A 20,305-nucleotide genomic window follows, 5' to 3' on the forward strand; every position below is an offset into this window, starting at 1 on the left:
TGTTCCGCCGCATTACCGCCCCCTCCTGAGCAGGAATGAGTGTTTCAGGTGATGGTGGAGTAAACACGAACATTAAATCAACATATTATATTATATTATATTATATTATATTACATTATATTATATTATATTATATTATATTATATTACATTATATTATATTATATTATATCGTATTATATTATATTATATTATATTATATTATATCGTATTATATTATATTATATTATATTATATTATATCGTATTATATTATATTATATTATATTATATTATATTATATTATATCGTATTATATTATATTATATTATATTATATTATATTATATTACATTACATTACATTACATTATATTATATTATATTATATTACATTACATTACATTACATTATATTATATTATATTATATTATATTATATTGCGATTATATGCACGATATAATACAATATTTTATTATTATATTATTATTATTATTATATAGTATTATAAATATTGAAGTACTTTTAGATTTGACCTTAAAGCAGCAGCTTCTTCAGAGGCTGCGAGGTGAGTGCTGAGGGGAATGCAGCGCCTCTACTGGTAAGAGGTTGTCACTGCAAGGCAAAAGGTTTAGTGAACAGATTAATAAAAACAAGAAAATGTTCTATGGAAACATTTTGAAAGTAGAAAATCAGAAAGCTAATTTCCACCTGTTATTATTCGTCATGATATTTGATATTTAATATTTATAACATTCGGTATATTTGTGGCCTGGGGGACGACGTCACCCTGTGACACTTTGTCTGGGACTATTTTCAGTTGCGGATTAATACAAATTTGATGCCAAAATGAGTAGACAGTGCTTGAGTTATTCCAAACCAGATACAGCTTTAAACTTGAGATAAAGATGGACGGCATGGCTGCTCCCAAGTGAAGTCAAAACATCTGGATGTTAGATAATTAGGCTGCATTTCTGGATAGTGGGAGGAAGTGGAGACGTCCATCTTGTTTCCAGTCTATGGAAAGTGCTCCTGCAGATGTGTTCAATATAACGTGACACTGACTGAAGTCTCTGCAACAGAAAACAAATGAAAGCAGCGATAATACTGTAAAACATTTAATGAAAAACATAAAAAGAAAGATGAGCAGTACAACCAATAAACATACAGTATTTTCTTTTTCCAAATTCTTTTCCAGCAACAATCAGCACAAGTTTTCCAAACTCAAACAACTCAGACCTTCAAAGACAACATTGATTTTTGCTCTTTGCTACATGAGAAATGATTCCAACACATAAACATCTGAAGAATCAAGATTACAAAACGATGTCAGTAGATTGTCTATAGATCTTTTAGACCTTGGACACAAAGGCAGTGTAACTGTAAATAAACATGAGCTTTATCTTTTCTTCAAAATTAAAACTGCTTCTGCAGTTTGAGGATCTGGGTCGTTTACGTTGCCTTCATGGTGTTGACCAGATTCTCTCTCATATTAGCTCAGGGCCACAATCAGGGTCAGACTGATCCAGGGTCAGACTGATCCAGGGTCAGACTGATCCAGGTTCGTCTGACGACGGTCATACTGATATTTACAGTTAGACTTCACCATTTGTGACCAGGTCGGGTATCTGCCACCTAATATGATTCCACTTCTAGTCTTCAGTTAGAAATTCCCAGCTGACTGTTAACAACCTCAGCGTGTTCCGGTGATGTCGCTCCGCAGAATCAGGGAGGAACGTCACTTCAGCTTGAGTTACGAGCCACTTCCCGACGCACTGTCATCAGATTTCTGTAAGCCAGACTTGGTTTAATGCTAACTCGAAGGACTATTGCAATTTAACAAATAGAAAGTTGGAATTTCAAAATTTCCGACATCTTTGGGAAGCAGCGCTGTTTGAGCTGTCGGACATTGATTTTCTCTTTTTTTTCTACTCTTGGCAGTTCCTCTTTGCATGCATTCAGCTGGGGTCCATAGAAGCACCTTTATATATGTAACATAGCACCATTTTTTCATATAGTTCTGGGACCCAACCATTGGCATGCATACACTCTAAAAACTGTTTTCTTGGTTACCATTTCTAAACGTAGCATTGTTTCAATGTTACAAGGCAAGTAATGAATATTCATACAGTACTTTACATGTAGAAGATGAACTAATACAGTACACATTGAAGAAAGTGCTAGAGTACAAAACTTCCTTTGTTTTTTAAGCCTTACTCTACAGGACTATAGGACACACCAATGTAATACATTACATTTATCTAAATATACACCTGTTCACATTGTTCACTTCAGGTCATTTTTAAATGATTTGCCAAACATATACATCTTTACATTTCCCACTGAGTCTGATGCTCAACAGAATATCTTCTTCAGTATGTTTACATTCACATCACTCGACCACGCACAGATTTACACGTACACTGTGTGAGCCCCGCCCCTTCGCTCCCAACACTCACTGGTGCAAAATGATCACTTTCGTCCGACATGCGACTGCATCAAGCAACGAACCTGCGAGAACCAGTTTCTCTTTTTTCTTTTCAGTCTCTTCTCTCTGCTAAAGTAAAGCACATGAATGGAAATAAACCAGCAGCTCCACAAACAGTGAAGATGCTTTAAGGCCTCAGGGTTGGAAACATTAGATTTTAGTTAACAGTTGTTCGAGTTGTTCATCAAAGTCCAACATCCTGTGGCCGTCCTCCTGCAGCTTCCTATTGGCTGTGCACGCAAAAACTCACGAGACCAACGGAACGGTGTCAGCAGTCACTGTAACCACGGCAACGACTCAGACACTCGCCTACTGTTTGCACTGAAGGACAAGGAAGAGCAGCTGTGGTCAAACTGTGGTCGAGCACACGGATCCTTGTTGTGCTTCATACTTCAGAGCATGAAGCGCTGCCTCGCTGACGTCTTCACAAACTACAGCTATGATCCACGTATGAGCTTCTTTCAGTTTCACATTGAGACGCTGGTCAAAGGTCCTCGCTCGTCTTCCTCGTCACAGATCAACAGCGTCCAGACACACTCAATAATAATGAAAGTTAAATATAACCAGAATCAAGCAATTGGCGATCTTTTCAATGTTATTATCATCTGATAAAATACATTAATAATAGTAATAATTTACTGAACACTAAGGTACTGTTCACTTGAACATAAAAATTGTGCATTCTTTATATTTGCTTAAATAGATCAGTATTCTATTTGTTATTTTATTTGTGATATTTTACATTTTAAAATATGCCCACAAGTAATTAAAAGACTGAATTAAAACCCTTAAAAACTTTATCTAAACGTTTGTTGATTGGTCCTGTGAACGCACCAACTATCTGAGAGCGCCGCACACTGGACGGATGAAGTCGTTGAGCTCTGATTGGCTCCCTGACCACAGCTGCTGTTCTCCGTCAGTCAGATTTTCTTTGGTTCCGTACACGATGCTTCACCACACAAATACTCAGTAATGTTTATTACTGGGATTATTCTTTTTCTGAGCTCGATACCAAGGAGGGAACAATGTCAGTTTGGCATTAATCATAAGGGAGAATGGAGAAAGAGATATAACCTAAACATTATAGAGCAGTGAGCTCGAGATAAAACTAAAAGTCAAAGTGTTCAAACGAAGTAGGGACAGAGGGTCGACGCTGCGGTCGTCCCGACAACGGCTCATAGAAACATTCCGATTTTTTTATCCGACACAACCTTTGACAAATCTCTGATTCTTCTGATTCCGACTGTGCAGTTCTGAAAAAGTTTTTTTCTGACAGTTGTGCGTTTGCCACCAAACACCTCAACAACATTGTGCAAATAAGAGACTAACGTTAATATAAGTACTGATATGCGTATACATATATTACATGAGTGTATATTTATTTGATTCTGGAGGAAAAGTATTTTTGTTTTTCTTTTAAAACTGGGTCACTAATTATAGAATTCAAAATTATAAATATACTCAAAATGTTAAGCTTCATTTACAATATTGTAAAAACACTAATGTCCAACATGTCGCAAACAGCAGGACGTCAGGACACGTGAGGTCAGAGCTCAGAACGTTTCCTCCATCACCTGAAACTCTTTCTCCTCGTTCTCACGAACATTATGTGAAATGAGCACAAACGTGAGGCAACGTTTAACATAACCCCCCCCACTGACGACACGCCCACTTCAGACTCCGTCCACAAACCAATCACAGTCAAGTACAGGTGGACGACGCCCACGTAGGTGATGAGGACAGGACGTTCGTACGTGAGACAGAATAGTTTAGTCTCTAAACGACAAAGTGAAACTAAAACAGATGAAACATGAAGAAACAGGAAGCTGCTTCAGATGTTGTTTCTCCACGAAGTGAAATCTTCTCACGTCCGTGCTCATTTCACAAAGTTTACTTTCTGATCGTTCAACATGATGTTTGCATTAACGTATGAGATGATGTGAGACGGGTCCGAACCGGACACGGACCATTAGTTGTTGAGTTTGTGTCGTGAAGTGAAGCAGGGACTCGTGATTGTCAGCTGACACCGAAGGCATGGTAAGACCTGGTCCCTCTACGCAGACCCGTCACAAAGCAGCAGAACTAAAGTGCAGCTTTTATTTAAAGTGCTTTTTGGACAAATATTTGGAATTCGATGGACAGAAGACGTTTCACCTTTGAAGGAACTCGTTCTCTTTCCAGGAGAATAAATAATGCGTCTCTGTCTCATATCTTGAGGCTTTGCCTCTCCAACCAAATTCCCTTGTCATCAATGCTGAATCTGATAATCAAATCATTTGCTATATATATTCTAATTTCTTTTTAAAGTCATTTGTGCTTTGAATTATACTTCTTAAAGTACTTCATAGAGCTTTTGCAATTTATATGAAAATAAGACTCGTTCAACCTTAACTTCCTTTCAACAAACGCACGAGCTCGACCGCTCCTGTGCTTCGTAACGCACATAAACATCAGTCGGCTTCCAGCAGTCCAGATGTTTCCACACTTCACTGAAGCTCATCTCCGCTCAACAGTTCACTGACGAGAGGCCGGGCCTTCATCGGTGCACAGAAGAGGAAGAGGAGGGAGATGAAGAGCAACCAGCACAAAGTCTGTTTCAGCAGAGCTTTCAAACCGACCGCTCATGAGCTCCGAGCCAACGAGACGTGTCCGCTTCCCCCAACTCTCCACCTGAAGCTGAAACTGTGAGACCTGCCGACGTGTCAGGTTCCACAGCACCACAACACACAACTCGTTTCTTCACACGTCACAGTCCATTTAACTTCTGGTCTCACGTGACTCATCGTGATGTCTCACTTCAAATATTATCTAAAGCTCATGTAGTTAAATATTGTGGGATATGTTTCGGAGTCATCACCACATTGTGGCCTCGTGGTTCTGAAGCTGAGTTCAAAGATCCTCCGCCTGATGACGACTTTGATCTTTAACGTCCTCATGCGACAAACAACTTGATGAGTCTGAGGAGCAAATTCTTCACAACCCGTCATGGGACCAAAACATCGGGTTCTGCTGGTCTCGTCACAAACTGTGGGCTCGACCAAAGACTGTTCACAAAGATGGACGACAAGACAATTCTCAAAAGTGAAGCCAAAACATCTCCATCGCCCCCTGCTGTCTGACTGCAGTACAAAACTTCAACATGAAATGCAGAAAGATGGTTTCTGTCGTTTTAGGTAGTTGATGCTGAGACGTCATGATTGACAGCTGAGACTGGCTTGTGATTGGTCAGGTGGGTGTGGCAGCGGGACCTGAGGGCTCCATCAGCTCCAGACGGCAGCGCCTGCATCCAATTTATTTTGGGATCGTTTGGGAAGAGATGGCGATGTGTCGTCCATCTTTAAATACGTTCACGGGGCTCGACCCCTCGTCTACGACAGATCTGAACAGGTTAGCTGCCACCTGAGGCATCTGTTCACACTCTGCTCTCTTTGACGCCTCTGGAGTCCACAGCAGAGCAGAGACAGAGCGGCCGCTGCTGCTCGGCCACAGAAGACGACCTGCACACGTCATCTACTGATGCTCTGCCAACATGCGTGTAAAGGGTCAAAATGAAGTGTGTAAATCTGAGGCTGTAAAAACTGCACATAACCTTAAGAACAATGAGGTGTGTGTGTGCGGGACGTCTGTTTCCACCACGAGACGTCTTCTCTACGCTTCATTCATACAACGCTCTGTTCTGGCGGGAAAATGCCACAAGTCCATTCAGTTTCAAGTATTTGAGGCTTTAAAGCAAGTACAAGCTCCGAGGTGAGGACGTGATCGTGTGTCGGCTGAAGGAAACACGTTCCCGTGTCTCTGGACTAAGTGCCTGCGTTGGGTTGAATGAAAAAGACGATGGATTGCACTCGCTCATTAAACATGCGTTTTGGATTCCTCGTCTTCGTTAAACGTTTCCTCAGTGAAACAGCAACGTGACAGAATGATGCTGAAAGGAGACGTCACAGTCTGAAGACGTCTTGAAGAAGTCAGTCTGAAGACGTCTTGAAGAAGTCACAGTCTGAAGACGTCTTGAAGAAGTCAGTCTGAAGACGTCACAGTCTGAAGACGTCTTGAAGAAGTCACAGTCTGAAGACGTCTTGAAGAAGTCACAGTCTGAAGACGCCACAGTCTGAAGACGTCACAGTCTGAAGACGTCTTGAAGAAGTCAGTCTGAAGACGTCACTGTCTGAAGACGTCTTGAAGAAGTCAGTCTGAAGACGTCACTGTCTGAAGACATCACAGTCTGAAGAAGTCACAGTCTGAAGACGTCACAGTCTGAAGACGTCTTGAAGATGTCTTGAAGACATCACAGTCTGAAGACATCACAGTCTGAAGACGTCACAGTCTGAAGACGTCTTGAAGACGTCACACGTCACAGTCTGAAGACGTCACAGTCTGAAGACGTCTTGAAGACGTCACAGTCTGAAGACGTCTTGAAGACGTCACAGTCTGAAGACGTCACGTCTGTGTGTCCTGGTTCTACAAACATTTCCTCTCTGCTCTCTCTTCATCAGCAGCTGATCTGCACGTTGCTGCGTCTGACACACTGACTGCTCTACTGTTGACGTGAAGCCTAAATCTACTGTGTGTGTTCTTCCATCTCTGTGAGGACCATCGAGACACCCTCAGAGTGAGGACACTTTGGTGGTCCTCACTTCCTGAAAGGGCTGCTTGAGGGTTGAGACTTGGTTTTAGAGTTAGACTTTAGGTTTGGGATTAAGGTCTTTGCACATCAAGTCCGTATTTTTCAACTGAAATTGAAACGACTTCGATCACGTTTACACACCGACTTCGAAACCGTTGTCCTCCAAAGTAGTTTGAGTCGTTCAGGATCAAGTGAATCAGAGACGAGTTTCTCTTCTCTCGGTCTCAGATCTGGTGTCAAACTGATCCACTGATGATTGGGATCATCGAGCAGCTCCTCTTGTTCCTGAGTCAATGTTTTCTCTTTTCACTGCTCCATTTAAAAAACATGACACACGATTCAGTGTTCAGGTTTCTGAGCGTGACGGAAGCGTGACGGAAGCGTGACGGAAGCGTGACGGAAGCGTGACGGAAGCGTGACGGTGTGTAAAGACCTTTGAGTTCTGAGTTGTGATGGTTCAGGTTATGAAGGGAATGAATTCCACAGCTACTGTCCTCACTAAGACAGAAGCACAAGATTCCATGTATGTGTGTGTGTCTTGTAGCAAGGCCTCAGTTGAACCATTATGACGTCACCGGTGTCGATCACAGCCACAGCTGGACGACGACTTCCACATCACAACACGCATCACAACACGCATCACAACACGCATCACAACACCTTCGCCACCAAAGCTCCTGTTCCCTGCATCATCGCCTGTCACACCCAGAAGTGTTGCTAGGCTACATGGGCCCCACGTGGGCTGCAGGCGCCACTTAACGCTGCTGGTGTGTGCTCGGGGTTCAGAGGTCAGCGGGGGGGTCACCACATTATGAATAAACCTTTACAGTCATTAGAATGAAACAGCTGTGACTTAAAGTCTTCACACACCAAGTCCAAAAGTGTCTCACGTTAAAGTAAGTTCCACCTCACCTTCTCCCAAAGTGTCAAAGTTTTACCAACTGGTTTGAGTTGAATTTAAATCTTTGGGTCTTGAAAGGTGCGTTTATAAATTCAAGTTAAAATTATTAGACTCGTGGATACACAACATGTCTCCTCATCTTCATCAGGACAGAGGACGACTTGTTGACATCGATGAGACAAACTGGATAAACTGGGACTGAATAAAACAGACTTGGTGTGTGAAGACGTTCACAGTGTGTGGGGGGGGGGGGGGGGGGGGGGGGGTGTGTTTAAAGTGCATTAAATAGCACTGAGAGATGAAGATGAAGACTGTGGATGAACGGATGAATGATGAACGGATGAATGATGAACGGATGAATGATGAACGGATGAATGATGAACGGATGAAGGATGAATGAATTCTTGGCAGGTTCAGATTAGTCATTTACCAGCCCTTAGGGGAGTTGTGGGGACACAGACCGTTCATCATGGAGACTATTGAAGGACATGTCTGCAGGGCCCCTGGTAGACATGAAGGGACATGTCTGCAGGTCCCTGCAGGACATGTGGGGCCCTAATGGACATGTCTGCAGGGCCCCTGGGGACATGTGGGGCCCCTGGAGGACATGTAACTCCAGTCCAGGTCAGTCCTCCTGCTCCTCGCTGTCCTGTCTCGTCTCTGTCCTCTTCTCTTTGTGACAAGTGAAAATCCGTCTCATCTCCTCCTCGTAGCGGAGGAAGTTGTCTCCGAAGCGGGCCCAGGCCTTCAGCGGGACGGTGATGGTGTTCCGGTACGGCTGCCGGACCTCGCTGATCTTCAGGAACACTCCGAACCTGTTGGACCCGACGTCAAAGTAGAACCTCTTGTTGTCCACGCGGAAGGACGCGGCCTCGGGCAGCTCGGGGCTTTCGTCCTCGTCCTCGTGGTTCCGGGAGCCGGTTCGGCCGCGCTCGTCCCCGTCATCGTCCCCGTAGTCTTCAATAAGCTGCGACAGCGCGTCCCGGAACTCGATGAGGCCCTGCGCGGGCAGCACGATGGTGTGTTCGATTCCCTGGCCGTAGTAGCCCATGGTGCCGTGGCCCTTGCTCACCGTCTGGCGGATGCGCAGGAAGCGGCCGCGCTGGTTCTCCTTCAGGTCCAGGAAGTACTTCCGGTTATCGCGCTCGATCAGCTCGCTCTTCAGCACGCGCTGCGCGTGCTCGTCGGACGCGGCGGACCCGGCGGGAGACAGCGGCGCGTGCTCCTGCGCTCTCCTGCGGGGCTCGTGCACGCGGCCCTGTCCGTTACTGTGCGGCTCGTCGAGCGGCGCGAGCCCGAGGCCCCGGAGCCCGATGCGCGCGTAGTAGTCGATGAAGTCCCCGAGGCAGCCGCGCAGCGCCGGGGCCGCGGACATGGACAGCGTCAGCTTGCTCTTCCGGATGTTGTCATGGCGGCCTCTCCCGATCCACACCTCCGCGATCTTCAGGAAGCGGCCGCGCACGCTCTGCTTCACGTCCAGGTAGAAGCGCTTCTTCTGGATGTCCACGCGCTTCGACGCCAGCTCCTGGATGTCGGAGCCCGGAGGCTGCGGCTGCTGCTGCGGGGGAGGGAACGCTGCTCTGGGCACAGACTCCGAGGAAACCTTCGCTCTGCCGCGGTCCATCGCTCTGCAGCAGCCGTCAGCGGCCATCATGTTAGATTCCTCCAGCAGGACAAAGACTGTCCGCCATCACACTGTCACACAACACACAACACAACAGCACGGTTAATATACACACACACACTGTCACACACACACACACACTGTCTCACACATCACAGCAACACAACAGCACGGTTAATACAGCTGGACACACACACACACACAGTAACACATCCAAGAGGAGTAGCGCACGCACACACACTGACACACAACACACATCACAGTAACACAATAGCACGGTTAACACACACTGTCACACACACACACACTGTCACACACACACACACTGTCACACACACACATCACAGTAACACAACAGCACGGTTAATACAGCTGGAGCAACACACACACTGTCTCTCTCTCACACACTGTCACACACACACACACACACACACTGTCTCTCTCACACACTGTCACACACACACACACTGTCACTCACACACACACACACACACACACTGTCACACAACACAGTAACACAACAGCACGGTTAATACAGCTGGAGCAACACACACACAGTAACACATCCCAGAGGAGCAGCACACACACACACACACACACACACACACACACACACACACACGCACACACACGCCTGGAATGACCTGGAAACGGCAGCTTGTTCGGAGTCATCAGTGACCCTGTGTCCTGAATGAAAAGGTCAGGAGCAGATGTTCCGTCTCGTCCTGTGCACCAACATGGAGCAGCTCAGCTTCACTCAGGTCCCGGTTCACCGAGGAGAAGCAGCCGGGCTGAGGAAGAGGAGGAAGAGGAGGAGGCTCCGGTACTACATGAACCCAGTGAACCCATCCAGCACCCCCCCCACCCCCCTCCGTCCTGAGGAAACCTCTCTTAAAGAGACACGAGCTGCACGAAGAGGAGGAGGAGGAGGAGGAGGAGGAGGAGGGAGAGTCTGCAGCTGCTCCATCTTCCTCTTCATCACCTTCATCTTTATCATCACCGTCATCTGCAGCTGCTCCATCTTCATCATCAATATCATCTTCATTATCATCATCTTCATCATTATCCCATCATCTTCATCATCTTCAACCAAAATACACTTTATAAGAAACCTGGCTGAGAGAAAACGGATCATCTTCATTTTCATATTGTTCCAATTTATAAAGAAAATGTGTAAATCTGATTTTAAATTGAGTCTCTACACAAGACATGTACTTGTACTCATATAACAAATTATATATATGTATATATAAATACACACATGAAGGTTCTCCGTCCTCAGGTCCCAGTGGATCTCTACTGGACTTGGTTGAGTTTCTCTTCTTCTTCAGTTCTCATTGATGGACTCCATCCAGGTCTTTCCCTTGTAGGGTCGTTACCTGAGGCTGGACCCACAATGCAGTTGGTTTCCCCCTCCCTGTGAATCATGTGTCCTGAGGTGTGACTCTAGTGAAACCTCTTGGAGATGGAAGTCAGGACTGATGGCCTGAAACCTCCTCCTCTGTTCAGAGATGGTTTGTCTAGTTTCTCCTTCACTCCTCTTTCAAAGCGTCTGTCCTCCCTGGACAACATGAGGACATAGTTTTCTTCAAATGGACGTCCCTCATCCTTTAGGTGTAGGTGGACGGCTGAGTCCTCACCTGAGCAGCCTTTTTTTGAATCTAAACAAAAACATAAAACATGTGTATATAGAAATATATATATATGTAGTTTCCTACTTATCAGCGTACGATGTTTGTTATGCTCCAAAGTAAATTCCCTCTTAGTAAGAAACATGATTCTGTTCAGTTAATAAAAGACAAATGAAATACTTTTTATTTGAGGAAAATAAAGGCACAAGCATCAGGGTCAAAGCTCCACGTCAACACAGTGAGTGGATTTACACTCTAATTTTAGAATGATGATTATTTACACAGTTCCAAAATGAAGAAGGTTCAAACTCATCGTCAGGTTCCATGACGATGACTGAAAATCTGTTCTGTAGTTTTTCAGTAAACCTGGTGACAAACAAACAAACACAACCTCCTGGGGGGGGCACACTGACTAAGGGTGAAGGTGCAGCCTACAGACTGTAGGTGGCAGTGCTGTGCTGTGGCTTCACTCTGGACATGTTTCCTCAGGATCAAATCTTAGAGCCACTGAGCAACCTGCATTTGTGTGTTACTAAATATTAATGTTGGTTTGTCACTAATGTTCTAAAGTTATTCAAGGTTATAGTTGTGTTTTTACACAGTTAAAGTATATTTTGTACTGTGTATTTGCTAGTATTTAATGATAGTAGTGCAGTTTAGTGCACATGCGTAGTAATATATTATATTATTATATTATAAGCGTGTGAAGTCTGCAGAGCAGTGGTTCCACAACTTTTTGATTGTGACACCTTGAAACATGAAACGTGCAACAGGCAGCGTGACGACGGACATGTAACGGACATCTGGACCAAGTCGGTAATGGACCGAGCGAAGGTGTGTTAGAACCCGTTTGCTGGAACTGTGCAAATAAACCTGTAAAGTTTTCCTCTGATTGAAGTGTGTTGTCACGTACACATCGGGTCTTCACAACACCAAAAGTATTTCTGTTGGACACAAGTCAAACGTAATAATCACTCCAACATTAAGTGGCCTATTGGAACGAGGTACAACTACAATATGGTATCATAATCAATTCACCAGCTAAGGAGACAGAAACACAAACAATATTTAGAGATGAAATTGACCGACAGTACTACTATTATCATACGTTTATAGATTTACTTTTCACTGCAAATAAAATGTATTTTTTCTTTTTTAAAGTTATTTTAAATTCACATGCACTGGCATCTCATGTCAGCGTCACTTAATATACTGTGTGAGCAGGTGACATGGCTGCAGAGGTAACACCCCCTCCACAGGGGGGCACTGCAGCAGCAGAAAGGTCCAGACTGTGGTTCATCAGACGTTTTGAAATGTAGCGTGACATTTACCGTGTAGCACAAAGCGTCCACATACATGTGTGTTCTATAAAGATGGCTAGTAATTGTTCCATGCCAATGCTAAGCTAACTACAGCTACAAGCTCTTATTCACATGTATTTTACAAAGTCCTCTCTCAAAGCGTCCCGGACTGTTTACACTCACATATAGCAAACCGGTTCACTGCTTTTAAAGGCGCAGGAGCGAAACACGTGACACACGTTCTCACTGCTGCCTGTAGCCTCCCAGCTGAGGCATGTAGCTGGAGGCTGCCGCTGTCGGCAGCCAATCACCTGACTGCTCATCTGTTAGTGTCAGCTCAGAGTCCTCCTCCAGGGGGCAGAAGTCCTTAGGCTCTAGCGCCTCCTCCGCAGGCCGTCGCAGGAAGCGCTGGGACTGTCTGCTGCCGTCCTGCACCAATATGTCCGGGTTCTCCTCGCAATCCAGCAGGGGCTGCGTGGACTCGGAGCGGGAGAAGAAGGCCGACTGTGGCTGCGAGCTCGGGGTCTGACCCTTGTAACCGTTGGAGGCCACCACCGAGGAGTACTGCACGGTACTGGCCGTGGTGTCCGCCAAGTCTCCGCCCTCATCGCTGTCGGAAACGCTCTGGCGAGGCGAAGACATGCAGGAGGAGCCGCCGATGCCACTGCTGTGCTCCTCGGACAGATACTTGTCCTTCTTCAGAGAGAGACTGGTTTTGTCTTCATCAAACACCATCTTTCCATCGCACATGTCCATGTCGAGGACACTGATGCCAGACAGACAGTTCTGCTTTGGCGTCTCTGCCTGAGGACGACAAGTCTTTTATTATCCACAGAAAACATGTGATGTTCTGAGACATTCGTCTGTTTTCATGCAGCTTTTAAATGTGATTTATTTTTCAATCCACTGACGAGAAGCTGCTGTAAAAGAATGAACAGGTTTCCTGTGTGTGACTGTGTGTGACTCTCTCTATAACTATACTATAACTGAGTATGTGTCCTAAATAAAAACTCTTAAATGTCATATAAATGTGTAAATGGTTTTATTTGGCAGTGATTGTGTTCATGCTGGTGACAAACACTCAGTGAATCTTATATTTTATATTATATACTTATATTTTACAAACCAGACACAACATTTAATACACATTTAGTCCTTCATGTATTTTCCACTGGACCTTTTCAGGTTGATATTCTACGTCTACACATGACAGCGGCTAAAAGCCTAAACTCTGGAATAAATCTCAAAGTGTTTTAAATAATCAACATGTTTTCACCCTCGTGTGTCAGTGACCTTCTTACCTTTGACGGTTGATCAGGAGACCAGTTTCCAATCGTGCTCTCTCCAGGGTTTGGAATCTGAGGCCAGAAGTTCCTCTTGATGCTGAAACAGAGACGACACAAATATCAGCTCAGGATCTAAAGAATCCACTGCTTCAATAACAAACACATGAGAATTTAACATGCTTTCATTTGTCAGAGCAGTTTTTATCCAGTGGTGAATAGTTAGAACTACATGAATGGAACTTACATGTCTTTTTTGGAAATACAGAGCACCATCGTCATGACGATAACAAACAGAAAGCCAAGGCTCGCTCCGGCCATGATGAACTCAATCTCTCCCGTTGCTGAGAGGAAAACACATCAGAGTGACAACCTGCTGCTTCCTGCTCTCATCACAACACTGAGGCTGAGACGTTTTGGAAACGTTGGTGATTCGGTCTTCAGGTTTTAGAGTTTAGTTCACGCTGAACGGCCGAAACAAACACACCGGATGTACTGAACGGAACACTCACCGTATCTCAGAGTGGTGAACGAGTGATTGTTGCCTTTGGTTGAACCTGCGATGGTTGAGGCACTGATCCACGTGTTGTACCTGGTGTTTCCTGACAGTCCTGTCAAAGTGAATGAGGTGGTGTTTGACGGAACCGTCACCGCTGAGAACGAGCAAAACAGAAATTAGACAGAGAGACTGTAAGTTAGGAAACTACAATCATCACAAAATCCTGGATACACATGTGAAGCCTCCTCAGCGTGACGGACACTTACAGTGTAATTTATCCCCACTTTGGTAGAATATTGTGTAGTTTGTGATGAAGCCTCGTCGATGGTTTTGGGGAATCTCTTTCCACTGAAGCTCAGCCTCTGTATGTCCCGCTTTACTGGTCAGTTCCACATTGGGGCCAGACAGTGGAACTGTAATAAATGTTCATGTGCAAATATGAATTGTCTTCATCTAATAACTGAATGAATCGTGACCCTGCTGCAATAAAATGAAATGAACTTCACAAACAGAAGAGAAACACGTGGGGAAAGGTTGAATGTTTTCTCACCGCTTTGTTCCAGAAAGGCTTGGACAGTCGCTGCCTGCCCCGTCCCTCCAGAATATATCGGATACACAGACACGTTGTAGCAGACAAACTTCTCCAGGTTGCCTACACATAACATTGAGATCAAGAGTTCAATGAAAGGAGTCAAATCTAAACTCCACCTACATGATGGAGGTTGGACAAATGGCTGCAGCCAGTTTGAACTCGTACCACAAACCTTTAATAACAGTGTGTCTGGTGCTTCTGTTTTCTCTCTGCCAGTCTAACACATCTCCAGTGAGCCACTGCACCACGTACTCCTTCACAGTTCCAGTGTTCGGGGGGGTCCACTGCAGCCACATCTGGCCTCCTTGGACCCCCACCCTCAGCTGCTGCACTGGGCCAAGCTCTGCAACACATTCACACACAGATGGAAAAACTCCTCACTCATCTGTCTTTCATTCTAGTGTCTAAATGTTTATATGGGATAATACGTCAGTATCAGAATGTTTTGACTCACTAATATCAGTGAACTGCACGTAAAAAGATTACTTTAAATGTGAATCACGTGTCGGTGACATTTTGTGTACGTATCCCTTTAGAGTAGAACTCAGCGTCACCATGGAAACCTACCACGTCCTTTTTCAGGGATGACAATCAACGCTGGAGCAGATTCCCCCACTGAGTTGACGGCAGTGACGTACACGAGAGATTTCTTGTCGGACAGGTGCACCTTTTTGAGGGAAGTGATGCGCCTGTGGTTGGAGCGGCCGTCAGCCTCTGAGTGGTTGACGGGGATAATCCACTCCTGACTTCCAATCTTCATTTTGAATCTTGTTATCCTCCCGTTAGTTAACACAGGATCCTGAAAGGACATAGTGACAAACTGTTACCGACGTTACCTTTGAGCATCACGTCAATAACACGAGTACATTCTATCACCATAACAATGATTGCACTGTTTATCTTTATATGACTTTATTTAATGTCACTGCATCATCGCAGGTTTGCTTCACTTCATTAACACAGTTTATTCCCAAAACTCCAGAGGTCTGAACGTGTGACTTTACCTTACAGATGAACTGCACTAGTCGTTTACCAACATCATGACTGTCAACGAATTTCCATAAATCTGGTTTCCCTGTCGGTCCTAGGAAAAAGAAAAAGAGCACAAGACAACTGAAAAAACTCCAAGTAGATCTTAATCTAATACATTTTTTGTTCAATTCTATTATCTCCTCCTCGGAGTGAGTAACACTAAAAATGCCTCCGTTTTATTTGGTGCAGCCCTTGAACTCACGGTCCTCTGGCGTTCTCTTGGTAGCGTTGGTGCTCCATGTACTCCAGTAACCCTGGTCGTCTTTGAGGTTTTTGCAGCGAACCTGAGTGACATAAACAGAGTCTGGCAGCAGTTTCTGGAGTCTGAAGGACTGAATATCCATGGCAGTGTCCGAATGAGGCACCTGAAGGACATTATAAAAAAATACAATCTCTCGTCAATTTTCTCAACTAATAATCAGAAAAGAAAAACAGCAGATTCTGTATGTGTCTTTAACTAAAAAGAAAAAAGACACAAATAAAGACAAACACTGTAGAAGGTCACAAACATACTTACATACGTCCACTCATGAGATCCATTTTGGCAGAATCTGATTTCAAACTTTAATGTCACATAATGTTTATCAATAGGAGGACTCCAGGTTATTAAAAGAGAGGTGGGAAAACTCTTCTCAGAGATGATTTGGATGTTTGCAGGAGGATTTGTTTTCACTGCAACAAAAGATATGGAAAACATTCATTCCAATAAAATTCTGCAGTGTAGGAATTAAACAACAAAACATTCAACTGACCAAAATATTCAGCTTCTCTCTTGAGACGCTCAGACTCGACGGTTCCCAGTGTGTTCTTCGCCTCCACCCAGATCTCCAGCTCCATGTAGTTTGGGAAAATGGACATAGCCACAGAGGCACTGCTTTCTACAGTCGACACGTTGTGAGCAGAATGACTGTTGATAAAACACAAAAAAAGTTTTTATACCATTTGCATTTTTTGCTGCAGACAAACAACTGACATCTGGACGTGTACTCACTTGATGACTTTCAAAAACAGTGTGAACTTTGTGGGGCAGACTTTGGTTTGAGGTCCTGTGACCCAGCTGCACGTGATAACTGGAGAGAATAAGGATCCCTCCTGAAGAGTGATGCAGGAAAGATTCTCTGGCCTCCTCGGACGATCTGACATTAAAGAAAATCTTTATTTACAGTCTTTGTGTTAGTCCTCTTCTCCGCCACCACACCTCTTGACGTTATCGAATAAAGGTTAAATTGCATATATATATGAAAACTTACAGCCTTTCCTAAGCAAGATCCCGTGCATAAATTTGCCTTGATTCAGGACAACGTTGACCGACACCTTCTTGCAGAGGCAAAATAACCATTCAACTTCTTCACCGCTGACACGAATGGTGACGTTCAGAGCTGTTCTGTTGATCTTTGTGTACTGTTCTTTGGGTACAGTCGCCTGAGACACATTCCAATAGAGGTCGTCAGCTGTGACTTCAGCTGTGTCGATGATCATGCATGTAGCTGTGAAGTCGGACCCTATCTCCACTGCTTCGGGATGCGGCGCCGTCACTAAATAGTTGTCATGTCCTACAGAGCGAGAAAAAGAAGAAAAGTGCAGCAACTTAAGGTTCAGAATCAAACTCAACCACAAAGTTTTCACAGTCTCAGCATCTCACACGAAACTGCATGAACTTCAGCTGCAGGTTCGATGAACTGTGACGACACAAGTCAGGACACAAGGTTCTGTCCCCAGAACATCGAGGCCTGGATGAGCCAGAACTTCTTACTTCTAATTCAGACTGAGGTCGTTGTAACTGACCCTCAACATCTCAGAGAATCACTGTCTGCAGACACCTTCTCTACATTTAAAGTTAAAACCTTCCTCTTTGATAAAGTCTATGGTTCTGGATCAGGTCCTGAACCATCACTTAGTTATGCTGCTATAGGTCTAGACTGCTGGGGGAACTCCCATCATGCACTTAGGGAGAACTCCCATCATGCACTGAGCACCTCTCCACTTCTCTCTGCCCCCCCACACTCATTTATTTATTTTAATACATGTCAATGACTATTTCACTTTGTCCTCCTATAGTCTCTCTCTCTCTTTCTCTCTCTCTCCAGGACAACAACTTCTCCTGTTGTTAATAACAATATCTCAGTGATTCATTATATCAAATGTGTCTGTTATCAATAATAATTTAAAGTCTTTACACAGTTGTTTACATTTTAACTCGTCACCCTCCTTCACTATCTCTCTCTCCTCTCCTCCCCATGTCTCTCTCCCCCCCTCTCTCCTCCCCATGTCTCTCTCTCCTCTCCATGTCTCTCTCCTCTCCATGTCTCTCTCCTCCCCATGTCTCTCCCCCCCCCCTCTCTCCTCTCCATGTCTCTCTCCTCTCCATGTCTCTCTCCTCCTCATGTCTCTCTCCCCCCCCTCTCTCCTCCCCATGTCTCTCTCCTCTCCATGTCTCTCTCGCTCCCCATGTCTCTCTCCTCTCCTCCCCATGTCTCTCTCCTCCCCATGTCTCTCTCCTCCCCATGTCTCTCTCCTCTCCTCTCCTCTCCCCCCCTCTCTCCTCCCCCGGTGGAGGCAGATGTCTCCTCTCTGACTCTGGTTCTTGAGGTTTCTCTCTGTTAATGAGGAGTTTCTCCTCCACAGACTCAAAGTGCTGCTCATGGTTCACAGTTGGTTTCTCTACATGAAGAAGATCTGAAGCTCTTCAGCTCCTCTGTGAAGAGTCTGGAGATCATGATGTTAGGATCTGGCGCTAAACAAATCAAACTGAACTGAACAGCAGGACACAGGTTAGAGCAGTGACAGACCACAGACACGAGCACAGACAGAAGTTACTGACCAGCAGCAGCAGGTGGAGCTGCGGTGAAGCAGCACAGCAGCAGGACGACTCCGAGTCTCTGCGTCATGATGACGAGCTGCCAGGAAACAATCACACAGTTACTAACTTCAACCATCAGACCTCGTGTCGTAGGAGCTGACGTTGGCTGCAGGACAGACACTCCATGCTAGTCCAGGTGTGAGCTAACAGTGAGCTAACAGTGAGCTAACTGTGAGCTAACTGTTAGCTCACAGTTAGCTCACAGTTAGCTCACAGTTAGCTCACAGTTAGCTCACTGAGCTCTGGACTCAGCAGCGGGGTCGTCCGGCGCCATGTTGTCCCAGCAGCAGGTTGTCCTCACCTCTCCTCGTCACTTCTCGGTCATTCAGCTGTTTCCTAGATGTCTTTGTCCTCCGGACACGAACTCTGCGGATCCCGTCCAGCGGACATTAGCGTGTTTGACAGCCTCTTCCCGTCAGTGACTCCGCTGAGGCAACAGTCCGCAGATCTCCCGCTGTGCGGATGAGGTAAACTCACTTCCGCCCAGCCTGTCTGCGGTTTACACCTCTACTGAGGCCGACCGAGGACTCTCAGCGGCCTGTGATTGGTCAGAACAACTGTCAGTCAAACACGGTGAACCAATGAGAGCTCTCAGATTCTATTATCAAGGTTTAATGCGTCACTAACTCTTCTTTTCCAGTTTGTCTCCGCCCCGCGAGCTCCGTGCAACCAAACATGACTATACACACGATCATAAACATGTGTTATAAAACATGACTATGATCATGTTTTATAATAAACATGTTTAAAAACATGATTAAAACATGTTTATGATCATCTTTTATAATAAACATGTTTAAAAACATGATTAAAACATGTTTATGATCATCTTTTATAATAAACATGTTTAAAAACATGATTAAAACATGTTTAAAACATGATTAAAACATGTTTATGATCATGTTTTATATAAAACATGTTTAAAAACATGATTAAAACATGTTTATGATCATGTTTTATAATAAACATGTTTAAAAACATGATTAAAACATGTTTATGATCATGTTTTATAGTAAACATGTTTAAAAACATGATTAAAAACATGATTCTATATAAAAGCTGTATTTCTTCTTCTATGAGATGAACCTTTCAGCAGGGTTGTAAAATAAAGTAATAAAATATGAATATCAATAATAAGAACATTATTCTTATTGAAACTGATGTGATGCTCTCAGACTCCTCACCTTTCTTAGTGTATTGGATCCAAAGCTCAGTTCTAAACAGAGGATTTCTGGTTCACTCCTTTACTGCAAACTAACACAAATACAAAGTGAAGTTGTGATGATGTAAAAGTGTTGAAGTGCTTCTGTTCTCCAGTGAACGTCTCTGCTCGTCATCCTGAAGCTGAAATCTAAACACAAAGAGAGGAAGTGAAAGAGCAAAGTTACTTCCTCTCTCTGTGCTGAGATCTCCTCACCTCTAATGAGGGTCACACGTTCAGACTTATGGCTTTTATCCAGAGATACTTTTCAAATACAGAAACAATCTTCTCATC

At 44.4% G+C, this 20,305-nt stretch overlaps 2 protein-coding genes across 2 annotated transcripts; both read right to left on the reverse strand.

Moving 5' to 3' along the window:
* Positions 1 to 8,481: 8,481 nt before the first annotated feature.
* Positions 8,482 to 10,421, reverse strand: purg (purine-rich element binding protein G). The gene is made up of 2 exons (XM_069513340.1): positions 10,257 to 10,421; positions 8,482 to 9,683 (listed from the first exon to the last, which is right to left on the reverse strand). The coding sequence occupies exon 2, from the start codon at positions 9,640 to 9,642 to the stop codon at positions 8,614 to 8,616; it is 1,029 nt and encodes a 342-aa protein (XP_069369441.1). The 5' UTR covers positions 9,643 to 9,683; positions 10,257 to 10,421; the 3' UTR covers positions 8,482 to 8,613.
* Positions 10,422 to 11,404: 983 nt separating this feature from the next.
* il6st (interleukin 6 cytokine family signal transduce) lies at positions 11,405 to 20,182 on the reverse strand. The gene is made up of 17 exons (XM_069513339.1): positions 19,995 to 20,182; positions 19,112 to 19,348; positions 18,772 to 18,847; positions 17,201 to 17,503; positions 16,942 to 17,086; positions 16,703 to 16,857; positions 16,468 to 16,622; positions 16,153 to 16,315; positions 15,923 to 16,002; positions 15,486 to 15,717; positions 15,091 to 15,261; positions 14,877 to 14,978; positions 14,593 to 14,739; positions 14,340 to 14,480; positions 14,075 to 14,171; positions 13,846 to 13,927; positions 11,405 to 13,348 (listed from the first exon to the last, which is right to left on the reverse strand). Exons 3-17 carry the CDS (start codon positions 18,836 to 18,838, stop codon positions 12,788 to 12,790), a joined length of 2,601 nt encoding a protein of 866 aa, XP_069369440.1. The 5' UTR covers positions 18,839 to 18,847; positions 19,112 to 19,348; positions 19,995 to 20,182; the 3' UTR covers positions 11,405 to 12,787.
* Between the last annotated feature and the right edge of the window lie 123 nt (positions 20,183 to 20,305).

This window comes from Paralichthys olivaceus, chromosome 18, assembly GCF_024713975.1.
Source record: "Paralichthys olivaceus isolate ysfri-2021 chromosome 18, ASM2471397v2, whole genome shotgun sequence".
NCBI lineage: Eukaryota > Metazoa > Chordata > Actinopteri > Pleuronectiformes > Paralichthyidae > Paralichthys > Paralichthys olivaceus.

What these genes read in the sequence shown, in the direction of transcription:
- purg (XM_069513340.1), bottom strand. Translation starts at nt 9,642, where the DNA reads ATGATGGCCGCTGACGGCTGCTGCAGAGCGATGGACCGCGGCAGAGCG.
- il6st (XM_069513339.1), bottom strand. Translation starts at nt 18,838, where the DNA reads ATGACGCAGAGACTCGGAGTCGTCCTGCTGCTGTGCTGCTTCACCGCA. An exon ending in AGCTCCACCTGCTGCTGCTG is followed by an intron (nt 17,504 to 18,771) that starts GTCAGTAACTTC and finishes CTCGCTCTGTAG; the next exon opens with GACATGACAACTATTTAGTG. An exon ending in AAGTGGGGATAAATTACACT is followed by an intron (nt 14,481 to 14,592) that starts GTAAGTGTCCGT and finishes GCTCGTTCTCAG; the next exon opens with CGGTGACGGTTCCGTCAAAC.